Source organism: Pyricularia grisea (genome assembly GCF_004355905.1).
Source record: "Pyricularia grisea strain NI907 chromosome Unknown Pyricularia_grisea_NI907_Scaffold_1, whole genome shotgun sequence".
NCBI lineage: Eukaryota > Fungi > Ascomycota > Sordariomycetes > Magnaporthales > Pyriculariaceae > Pyricularia > Pyricularia grisea.
This window is the reverse complement of record NW_022156716.1, coordinates 219,669-231,433: the sequence shown is the minus strand read 5'-3', so window position 1 is coordinate 231,433 and position 11,765 is coordinate 219,669. Positions and strand designations below refer to the sequence as shown.

The following is an 11,765-nucleotide window of genomic DNA, read 5'->3' as shown; positions in this document are numbered from 1 at the left end:
TTTATGCATTTTGTCCAATTTGGCCGAAAACCCTACCCAAAACGTACCCAGTGCAGACATCTGCTGTGTGGATCAAAAAAGGGTGCTGGCTAAGGAATCGTGGGTGATCTTTAACGTGGCCCAAGATTTACTTCGAATAGCCTAGGCGCGCCAACCACAGGTTGCCATTAAGACAAGAAACAACGAATCGCACCATAGGTATGGAGGCTCATCCAATTTGCCATCAATCTTATGTTTTTTGCAATAATGGGGGTAACGGTAGTGGAGGCTAATTTTCTCGGCTCCGTCCGTCCGTGCTGAGGACGGGGTCTGTGCAAGCTATGGGACGAAGTCACGCAGTTCACCTAGGGCCTTGGCTGTCGATTGTCAACGGCTTCGGTTTACGATTCACACGATATCTGGACGGGTTGCCCTTGTGCCCCGATCCATATAATGGGAAGTATCGTGATTGTTGATACTGGAGTAACTACTAAGTGACTGTCTTGGATTCCAGAGTTGGCCCCGTGGCGGTGCATGTTTCCTGTCGAAACGTCAAGCGTCCCAGATGTTGTATGCTTTTTCAAGACAGCCTCTCAGGGCATGCCTTCGACCCTCAACATGTTGACAATGTCCCAGCTATGTCGCGATAGCCCTGACCAAGCAAAGTGCTCACGGCAGCTGTGATTAATCATGGCCTGCTTGAAAGTTCAGATGGAAAATATTGACAAGCAAGGAAAATGTTACGAAACGACCACAAGCTCCCCAAGGATAAGAAATAACCATAATGCTAAAGTAATACCTTATAACAGCTGGCTACATGCCGACCTAGGAGTTTGACTTTTTGAGGCCAAGCGCCGATTTCACCGACCAAAGGAAGAAAACATGAAGTTGTTGTGTAGACTCTGTTTTACGGTGGCCACAGCATCTCTGCAATTTAGCTATGGATCTACCGCAGAGGTTCGCGCCATCGCAGCAGGAGTAGGTTGCACGACTCTTCACAGTTGATCCCATTTTCTTTCCTGTCAAACTGAATAACGCTTACCTTTTATTCCGGTGATGACAGATGCAGGAAACATCAGTGTTATTATCGAGATTAAGCCTCCATGTTCAGTCGCCACGTCCGCGACTAGTCACCCTACGCGAAGGGGCTTCAGTCTCTCCACCAGTTATCGTGAGGGGGCATGAGTCGGCATCATTTATCCCGATGGATACGCATTCCTACATTGTCGAGGTGAACGATACGGCGGATGATATGCTGGCAACCATCCAATTCGCTTCTCAAGCGAGAGAATCGAGTGGAACGACAATGCATGTGGCAAGAAGAACCAGCGACGGAAATGGCTGGATTCTGGACATGACACAGATAGGGAAACTGAGACTGATGGGATCTCTGGCGGGGGAGTATCTCTTGGTCGAAAGAAGAGAACTAGACCAAAACAAGGAGGAAGCAGAGCTGCGAAGAAGACGAGAAGAGAAAGTGTTTACGGAACGGGCGCAGATAAGCGACCAATGTGCAGCCTGGCTCCGGTACTGCGCAGCCACGACGAGCGACCCTAGACAACAAACTCCACCAGCTCGGCCCCCGGCACCGATGCTTGGACCTCCACAGACGGGTCCCCCGGGACTTGGACCTGTACCTGAGTCGCCCCCGAATAGCAACAGTGGAAATGGATTGGGCCCACCAGCGACTGACAGGCCATCGTCGCCTTCCCCGGCGATGCAAAATATAGGTGGTCCTTTCCAAACTGCACCGTCGAGTGCGATTAGACAAGGGGGATTTCAGGGGAAGTGGACATTGGTCGTCGTATGGTTATTGGGTGTTTTGGTCTAACTACCAGGTACCCAAGTACCTTATTGAACTTTGTAACGAGTGAGTTTTGCTGGCTGATACCCCTCGATGAACCCGCGACTATTTGTCATTTGTTATCTACCTTATTCTGTATTCTCTCTGTCATATGTTCTTGAGTGATTTGGGTGGGTGGGTATGTATGTAACCGCCGGCTACAAATCTAATTCCAAATCCGACTCCAACTCCAACTCCAAACCCAGGAACACAGTTGATTCCCCTCACATCCAGATAAGCGCCCTCTTTTTTTTGTTTTCCGCATGTGAAAGCACAATAGGAAGAATACCCGAGAAGTACACGGCCTCGTTGTTACGTTGTATTCGTGGCGCTCGCTCCCTCCCTGCGGCTGCTACTGTTGGGACTGCTACTACTGCTGCTACTACTCGCGCCTCCTTTTGTGGTGGTCCTCTCCTATCTTTGTGGGTAGAAGAGTGCTTACTGGGAGCGCTAAGCATTATAAATTCTAGCGAAGTTACTCAATCAGGTCTAGGCGGACCTGTAAGGGATCCATCCGCTCATCTCGCGGAACGGATCTCATTACCAGATCCACATCCAGACGCAGGGGGCCCACCCAATAAACCCCCTGTCATCACAACTCAAAATGCAAAGAAACCCGCAATCACCTTCCTATCAAGGCTCATCGACTCCCCGCACGTGCTTGTCCGCGGGACCAATGCCGAAATGCTTCCGGACGAGTTGGGGCGCAGACTTGTAGCACGCGTCCATTATCGATATGTGCTAGTAATATCTTACGAGAGGCACAAGTCGTGTACCATGGAACTCGCCTTGGCGTTTTTCTCTTGTGTCGACCCAAAACGGGAAAGTAGACCTTTTCAGGCGAGACTGCCGTGCGGGACCTCTGCCTATGCGATGCGTATTACGTACCCGTGTTTCCATAGTCGTGGCGCAAGCGAATTTGAGGTGGTAGGCAAACAGGATATCGGTACTTGGCACACCTTTATTGCATTCTCTGTATACCACCTTGACTACCGTGCCTATCTCTTGCCTACCTACCTTACCTTACCTGTTACCTTACCTAGGTACCAGAGGGCACATCATCTAACCCACCTTAGATACCTCACCTACCCAAAAACCCTTAGCCAACAAAGATATAAGTCCATAATGCCTCCCATCATGTCCGGGTGTCACTTCTTTTTTCTTCCTCACAACGTCCATGGTCAGACGTCCAAACGGTAGACTCTTCTAGCCAAAGCAGTCATCTTGTCCTTCCCTCAAGTTATTCCAGTCGCTCATTATGCTTGTCCTTCGTTACTCCGGCCTCTTGGCCCTCCTTGCTACCACGGCTTTTGCCGGGAAGAGCATCAAGGATGTCACCACCCTCAAGCCCATCACTAAGCAAACGAACTTGCAGGCGCGATCTGATGACGACTCGGTGGCGCCGAGCACAAACATCACGCTCGATTACGGTGTAGACGCCCAGCCTATGGTACACGTCGACCTGCAAATGCAGACCCCGACTGTTTTGCTGGAGGACATTGCCTCGGTGAACAACGTCACCTGTGTCGATGGCACTCTTACAGTCACCTTCAAGAACACCGAGGGCTTTTCGGCAGCCGTCGCCTCTTGGTCAAACAAGGGTGACCTCGTTTTTTTCACCAACCACCTCGGAGGTTGCGACACCGAGGTCGAGCGTGGTGTATTTTTGGTCAACCAGTTTAGCAGCGATGTCAAGGACCTGACTGTGACTGCTCACTCTGAGAAGAAGGACGTCGCCAGCACGGCGGGTATGTTTTTGGACTCTCCCTGACAGATCATGTTGGACAGTGATAGCAATGGGCTAACCCCAGATATTTATTTAGCCCAAACCGTTATCGAGTTCCAGGGAGTTCCCGTCGCCAAGAAGCGCCGTTCCGTGGCCAAGCGCGAGAAACTCGACCCTCGTGGTATTAGCGTTAGCGAGAATGGTCTGACCATCGGGGGCACTGTCGGCATTCCTGACGGCACCTCCATCTATTCGTTCCCCCCTTACCTCGAGGTTTCGGCAGACACGGCTTCAATCACCGCCTCTGTTACCTTTTCCGGTAAGGTTGATTACAACATCCTCGGCGGCAAGCTGAACCAACTGTACGTCGACGTCGACTCCAGCATCGACGCCGAGGTCGGTGTCACCTTGACTGCGTCGGCCGAATACCGCGACAGTTTTACCTACAGCCCCAGCAAACTGTCGTACATGATTGTCGACGTTCCTGGCATTATTACCCTTGGCCCGGAACTTCTCTTCGACGTCGGTCTCGATGTCGACGTCGGTGCCGGCGTGACTGTTACAGGTACCGCCGGTGTCGGCCTCCAAAACGGCCGCATTCACCTCGACTTCCTCGACATGAACCAAACCACCGCTCAGCCCTGGCAGCCTACACACAACGCCCAGCTGGACCTCTCGGAAAAGGCCTGGGCCAAGGCCGACACCTGGGTTGATGTTACCTTCCAGCTCGTCGTCGAGGTGCTGGCTGGAGTTGTGGACCTCAACGCCGGTTTGACTGCCCGCCCCCGCTTCAACAACGAATTTGCCTTTACCGCCTCGCAGTCCGTCAACGAGACTGGTGGTGTCACCCAACCCGACGACACGGTTTGCGCCCAGGGTTTGAGCCTCCAGAGCGACTTTTCCTTCAGCCTGACGGCCTTCGTCAGCAGTCTCTGGTCGCGCTCGCTCTACAACGTCCAGGTTCCTATCGCCGACAAGTGCTACACTTGGCTCGGAAGCTCGGCATAGGACCTCATAATTTCTTTTGTACTTGAATTTTTAGTCCTTAACTAGTCCCTAGCTTAGCTAGCAGAGTTGTCGAGAATTAATGTATATGCCATGCGAAAGTCAAACTATGAGTTCTTGTGCACCAATGCTACTTTGAATGTAGATCCCAAGCATCTTCTAATAGAAACATGTCTCTGGCAATACTGTGTATGTTAACCATGCATTGCATAAATGTCTCGGGCAATATCTCTGCCAAGTCAACCCCACAACTTTTGAAATACGTTGTGTCTATAAGAATAACTTTGTTGAAGATTAAGATGCATATATAACCTACTGTTTCTTATTTAATGCATATTGAAATTGCTTGGGTAAAGACTCCCAAAACTTAGCTATTAACTGCACCTGCTGGTTTCTCTCCCATAGACTTCCAAAAGTCCAAGTATAAAAAGGAATTCACCCAAGGCAGTTATTTTCCTGCCTACCCGTTTTTTTGGGTTAAGAGTTAGCGCAGTGCAATGGTCAGGACCAGCTCTTGAGACCAAATTATCACAATTGCTTTACATGCTTCTTGAAAAGTAAACACCAAAGGCATGAATCCTGGTCTTCTCACTCTACTACAACATTGTTTTATCCTTTCTTTTTCGCCCTGTTTCATTTCCCTTTCGTCTTCTTGGTTACAATGCCTCTAAACTCTCTTTGTATAATACTGGTATATTCGCCATTATATAATGTGACATGACATCACATTTCGGTCCTGGAAACTGTTTGGTTACTCAGGTCTATTGAAACTCGCTCGAACAACATTGCGGCTTCACGGCTAAAGCTGTCCAGAATCAAGCAGACTCACTTCTAACTTTTGGGCGGATGGCTTGCCTTTCTTGATTATCCCTCGGACTTTCACCCAACAGTATACATCCACGAACTGGACGGTGAAATCGGAGAGTGCAACTTTTGGCTTCATACATTGTTTGGCATGAATACTATCGGCTCATTTGAATTTGAAAATTGGCGGAGAGATTTGTGGCGACGTTGGAATGAGTTATGCAGCGAGAGTTACCACAATGCCTTCGAAGAGGGTTATTGGGTGGTAAACAATGGCCCGGGAGCCAAGCCGTTTTATGCGCTTTAGAAAGTTTTCGATCGGCAGAAGCGCTGTGGGTTCGATGACAAAAGGATCGGGCCGTTGGGCGCAGATTAAACTCTCCTACCATCCTTAAGGTTTTCTATGCATGGTTGGAGAATGTGGTTAATTCAATGCAACTCTGGAAGTGAATTACCTATTTTACGTAGAGACTAGGTTTTTGAATTACCAGCTAGGACTGATCAGGGCAGTGTATGATTTTGCTTCAAGTTCTTTTTTAACCTCTTGGGTGTTCTGCTGTTAATAGCCCGTAATCCCCCTATCCACTTGATTCACAAGGCCTCTGAAGGATCCTCAATCACCTCAAGAAGCCCAAAAGATACAGATCCTTTGCAAAAAAAAAAAAAAAAAAAAAAAAGAGAACTCAAAGTCCCTGCGACGTAGAAGCCCCCTTGCCTAGCGCACGTACCTGATAAAAAGAGTCGTCAATGCACCCGTCATCAGCGATTATTCTTGCAGCGCCACTAAACTCGCATCGAAAGCGCTAGTAAACCCCTATACATGTGGTATTACCAAAGCATCCTCAGGAGTCTTCTCACTCTCAGCAAGGTATCATCAGTGGTCATGACCACAAGATTTAGCTCGACTCCATGGATGCCTTGAAACCCCGTTAAGATGACCAAGAGTTTGTATTACTGGGCCATCCTTTTTCCAAGGCCAAGTTTTCATTTGGTGACTCGAGGTTGAATGTTTAATATCGCTGGAGGATCACCCGCTCATCCAAGTAACAACATCGAACACCACTAACCTTTTTCACTCCAACTCTCTGTTAGGTGGAACAAGCGATAAGGGCTATGAAGATCGGGATGGGGCCTTAGACCAAGTCGGGTGCATCTATCATATCATCAAAACACAATCACAGTTGTGCAATGCATCGAAAAAGATGCCCGACCTCCCTCATAATTCCGGTCTACCGCGAGCTTACAGACGCCAGACCAAATCTAATCCTCAAATCTCACCATCCCACGCGCAGACATGAGCGCCGATCTGCAGAAGGACCTGATGACGACCAGGAAAACAATGAAGCCTCTTGGAAGTCTGTCGAATGGGTCACTGACACTTAAGGTTTTAACATGGTAGCTTCTCCTGACAAGGAAATCAAAAGACTGAAAGCATTATATCTCCTCGTAATTTCTAAGTGGATTTTTTCAAACTCAAATAATTGCCTTTGACTCAGGCCTCCAGGGGCAATGCTATTGTACTTGTCTCGTTGGCTTTGTACTTTGCTGTTACATTCGTCAATCTCCTCTCCCCGTAGGAAGCCTAAGGCGCCCAAAGAATCATACAAAAGCCATTTAGCTACCTAAGTACATATATTGGGATCACCTGATTATTAAACCCTTAAATTACCCACTCAATACTTTCATAACTCATCCCTACCAGCTGACCTAATGCCGTTTATTCAGCAGCATCTTCATTGTAAATCCAAGCAGCACCAAATTCTGAGACCGCTTTGCAGTTGGCGTCACCCTTAACCTTGTCATTAGGAATTTCCTTCAAACCTGGCAATGCCTGGAGCTTAAGTTTGTGACTGTATTGTTTATCCCAAGTGACAAGCCCCACAAGCTTTGAATCATTCTAACTTGGCAAGTGGTCGGCGGTCGCTAGTATCAAGGAAGTCAAAATATTCCCAATGGCAATGGTAAATGTACTCGGGAGTTTTATCAGCATAGGAGGTTGCATAACGGCAATGTCCGGACCCCTATTGTCTTCGTACTAAATAAAGCATGTGACTTGAACCCCGGATCCTTGACTTGCGAAAATGCACAAATTCCCAGATATCTACTATAAGGAAATCGGACACTGTCTTGTTAATGTACATGTTAATCAAGGGTTATTTTATCAGTATTCTTAGAAATACAAGAAGGTCCCTTGTGGAAATGGTGCGATGTATTACTCGCATCATACCAGTGTCTTGGAGTGGCATTGCCCCCCAATCACACAGTACCATAAAAGTGAATCGCGGGGGATGGTGGCTGAGGGCTGAGGATAGCATTGAGGGGCATGGATGATGGTAAAGCTGTTTTTTTGATGTTCACTATGCGTCAATTTCACATTGTGACGATATGATTTGTAGCAAGGGTAGGGCTGGTCTTCTTCCAGCATGGACCGCCAGGCACCCGTAAGCCTCACAGTGAAGGAGTTGTTATCTTGTCTTTGGCGGAGGCGTGGGTGGCTAAGTAACAAAAAGAAAAGATCCTCATGGTGACTACGCATGAGAAACTCTAATATCGTGGTGATGTTATACTCACACTGTAACTCACCGGAAGGACGTAGTGCATTGAAGTCAAAAGGTGACTATGTAGTCATAGTCTTATTTGAGATGCAAACTGCCAAAGTCAACACATTTGGAAGAAGTGTGTGGTAGTGTGGGTGATGGGCGGGAAGGGACAGCTTGGACGGCGCCAAGAACAATAGAACAGCAGTTCGGCCACTGGCTTCGAAGAGGTCACTCTCTATAATGTAGTGCTGGCTTCACGGTCACATAGTATAAGTAAATATGCTCCAGGCACAGCCGTGTAATGAGTGCGCGCGGCGTGGTTGATGCGGTTAACACAGAGGAAGTGAACATTTCTAGAGAAGAAGTGTTTATGTTGTCCAAGTCAATGGACAATCCAAAACCAGCGCGAGCCTTTTGATTTATTTATTTGTATTTATTCTTTTGTGTCTGTCATCCTTCATTCTTTCCCCTATCTCCATATAAAGAAAAAGATGAGGAGCGGTGCTTTGTTGGGATAGTTTGGTAAAATGGCTATGCCTGTATTGGCTAGTCTAGACTAATAGTATACCTACCTAGGTATACTGCACCAGAGTCAATCGGGCAAAATCCCGTCGTCATGATATTTGCGATATTAAGAGACTCACACGTGATGGGCGTTTCTACATGCTTCTTAATCCGTTGAGTCTCTTTGCTAATCGCGGTGAAACAGATGCACGCTAATTGAGGGCCGGTGTAAAAGTGACGTGCCACTAGCATGCATACGAGTTTGCTGGCTTGAGGTTCGAGCTCCCTCACCTCCAAAACAGACACGAACTCATGCAAGCTCTACCTACGTACAAAACGACAGACAACAACAGTCGCCCGCAATCATATTTACTAAGTGGAAACGTGATAAAGATCAATATCCATCGCAGCCTGCTCAAGCATCATTTCCCATGCCGGCCCCAGGTACATCCGGATACCCCTACCAATACGGATACAACAACAACAACAACACAGCCGCGCCACCGCCCGTCCCACCCCGCCCATACAACCTCTCACCTGCAGTCCCGCCGTACCCCAGCGCTGCAAACCCCAACATGTCGGCCGGTGGCATGTCACGGCCATATATCAATGCTGTTTACTACCCCAATTGGCGAGTTTACAAGCAGCTTCCCCCGTCGAAACTGCAGGTCAATAACATTACGCACGTCTTTTACGCATTCATTGGGTTCGTAAAGAAAATACAAGCTCCTTCCAAGCCTCGATCAAAAATCAAAAAAAAAAAAAAAAAAAAAAAAAAAAAAAAAAAAAAAAACACTTACTAATAATCCTCATTCATAAAACAGCGTCAACAAAGACGGCACGCTCAAGCACTTTGACGAGTATGCCGATCTGCAGATCGAAGCCGACGGGGTCACCGGCTGTCTTGCCGCTGTGAGCAAGCTCAAGCACCAAAACCCACACCTCAAGACCATCGTATCCCTAGGCGGCGGTTCCGGCAGTGCCGAGTTCCCCGCCTTGGCAACCAATCCTCGCGCCCGGGATACGCTAGCCCGAGCCACGCGCCACTTTGTGGACCAGCACGGGTTCGACGGCGTGGATATTGACTGGGAGCAGCCGTCCAACACGAACGAGGGCGAAGCCTACGTGGCCCTTTTGACCGCTCTTCGTCAAGCCCTCCCCGCGCCGAGGTACCTGTTGACGACGGCGCTTCCCTGTGGCGAATGGGCGCTGCAGCACATCCCCCTCGGGCGGGCGGCAGCGCTCCTGGACATGCTCAACCTGATGAGCTACGACTTCTCGGGACCCTGGGCCAAGGTGTCGGCGCACCACGCCCAGCTGCGCCACCCGAGACCGGCACGCCTGCCACCCCAGGCCGACGGTTGCCTGCGCCTGTCGGCCATGCAGGCAGTGTCGTACCTGATCGTGCACGGCGTCCACCCGGGCCAGATCGTGCTCGGCGTGCCTGCGTACGCTAGGTTCTTCCGCGGTGCGAGGGCGTTGGGTGCTGGCTTTTCCGAGGCCGGCGAGGTGGACTACAACGACCTCCCGACCGCCGACCTGGACAGGGCCATGGTGGATCCCGAGCTGTGCGCCGCCTGGTACCTGTGTGAGGGGGAGGGCGGCAAGGGGTTTGTCAGTCTGGACACGGCGGCTACGGTGCGGCTCAAAGCGGGTTACGTGCGCGCCAACGGCCTCGCGGGCTTGTTTTACTGGCAAGGCGTGGGGGATGTGAGTGAGGGACCCAAAAGTCTGGTAGCCGCCGGGATGGAGGGATTGAGAGGGTTCGGGGGCTAGAATTGTTTTTTTTTTTCTTTCTTTTTTTCTTGTCTTCTAAGCGCGACATAAGCGCTTGTCCGATGGATTAGATTGATTGATTTGATTTACGTACAGTAGTTACCATGTCACTTCGCAGTAGGAAGTGATCCCCCAAAGCTCCACTGCGGGCTCGGGACACCCACTTGCGCGCTTACATGCAGTTATAGAGTACTGTCATGTAGGTAGGTAGTATTTATTACTTATTGTTTGAATACAACCTGAAACTGTTCAGCCACAAGCAGCGTCTATTCTTTACGCTGACATGTTCAGGATTTTGGATGGATCCCCTATCATAGTCAGCGCCTAGGGCTGAAAATGGATCGCAGTAGAAAAAAGATTATTGACTGGTGCCACGTTGGAACTCTGTGTGATTGATGCACAGGTGCATGTTTGTTATCTTCGTTGGATGGCTGGCCATGTGTGATGCAGAACGTTGTTGGTGCATGCATGCACGAACCGGGGAAAGCGATGGCTTCGGGCTTGTACACCAGTCAGCCAGTTTTTTTTTTTTTTTTTTTTTTTTTTTTTTTGACACACAGCTTCGGTGCAGGGAAAGACGTTTTGCCGCTTGTGTGACTGTGCCCTGCCAAGCCTGCTTCTCTAATGCGGTAAGTCCCTGTTTCCTGCATATCTTACCTTCTTTAGAAAAAAATAAAAATCCATTCAGTCTGGGGATCTATTTGTTCCAAAAAAGCACCTCATAAAACCAGCATTGTCGGTGATTAGTCAAGTTAAAACCTCGTCGGGCATCCCCATCATCCCAAATGTTGCACAACGGCCACGGGAGACGGGCGGTGCCAGAAACCCCAGATCTACTAGTTTCAGCTTTATTTTGGCCTGCCAAAAGGTTTTACCAGGTACATTATACGGTACGCGGTATGGTGGCGTAGTAATAATTAGAGTTCGTTTTTGAAGCAACCCAAGCAAGACAAGCCACATCCCATGGGAATCTTGTGCAAAATGCCTTATTTCCTTCCGGTTAACTTGACGTCAATTCGATCAGGTATGATCACTCCGTGGCTGTGGTTCTGCTATACAGTATCTATGAGACACTATTGATGGCTTTTCTATTCCTGGAAGCATTCCATACAGATGTGCCAATCTTACCTACGAATAGCTACATAGGTATGCGGAGAACAGCTGAGAATAATAGGACCAAGATCGTACCATTAATTGCTATTTGGTTCGCCCCTAAAATAGCCTACCTACTGACCACGTATACATGAACGTGTTGTTAATTACAAGGTAATCGGTCGGTTAAACGTGCTCATCCTTGCCCACACGATTAGATATTGTCAACGAAAAACTGCTTAAAAAAGCAAAGAGCAAGGAAGGATCCCAATTCCCTTTGGGAAGGAAAATCCATCACCGTCGGGCATCCGGTGCTGCACGGCATTTGACTTTTGGGACGAACAACCTGGAGAAATGGATTAGACCAGACCTAATGCATGTTGGGAGCTGCTGTGGGTGACGAAATGGCATCAAGCTCGGGTAAACACGACCGTTATCATCTGCACAAGTCACCATTTCCACCATCCAACCACCAGACATCTGAAGTCCTGGGATG

At 48.9% G+C, this 11,765-nt stretch overlaps 3 protein-coding genes across 3 annotated transcripts; all 3 read left to right on the top strand.

Annotated features, from left to right (window-relative positions):
- The first annotated feature begins 58 nt into the window (after positions 1-58).
- PgNI_00051 (uncharacterized protein) lies at positions 59-2,011 on the top strand. Its single transcript, XM_031120135.1, has 3 exons — positions 59-198; positions 332-957; positions 1,043-2,011. The coding sequence occupies exons 2-3, from the start codon at positions 862-864 to the stop codon at positions 1,808-1,810; spliced, it is 864 nt and encodes a 287-aa protein (XP_030986399.1). The 5' UTR covers positions 59-198; positions 332-861; the 3' UTR covers positions 1,811-2,011.
- An 886-nt stretch (positions 2,012-2,897) lies between these two features.
- PgNI_00050 (uncharacterized protein) lies at positions 2,898-4,556 on the top strand (the record flags this gene model as incomplete). Its single annotated transcript, XM_031120134.1, has 2 exons — positions 2,898-3,570; positions 3,646-4,556. The coding sequence occupies exons 1-2, from the start codon at positions 3,081-3,083 to the stop codon at positions 4,554-4,556; spliced, it is 1,401 nt and encodes a 466-aa protein (XP_030986398.1). The 5' UTR covers positions 2,898-3,080.
- A 4,188-nt stretch (positions 4,557-8,744) lies between these two features.
- Positions 8,745-10,177, top strand: PgNI_00049 (uncharacterized protein; the record flags this gene model as incomplete). The annotated part of the gene is made up of 2 exons (XM_031120133.1): positions 8,745-9,107; positions 9,226-10,177. The coding sequence occupies exons 1-2, from the start codon at positions 8,833-8,835 to the stop codon at positions 10,175-10,177; spliced, it is 1,227 nt and encodes a 408-aa protein (XP_030987791.1). The 5' UTR covers positions 8,745-8,832.
- Between the last annotated feature and the right edge of the window lie 1,588 nt (positions 10,178-11,765).

What these genes read in the sequence shown, in the direction of transcription:
- PgNI_00051 (XM_031120135.1), top strand. Translation starts at nt 862, where the DNA reads ATGAAGTTGTTGTGTAGACTCTGTTTTACGGTGGCCACAGCATCTCTG. An exon ending in TTCGCGCCATCGCAGCAGGA is followed by an intron (nt 958 to 1,042) that starts GTAGGTTGCACG and finishes CGGTGATGACAG; the next exon opens with ATGCAGGAAACATCAGTGTT.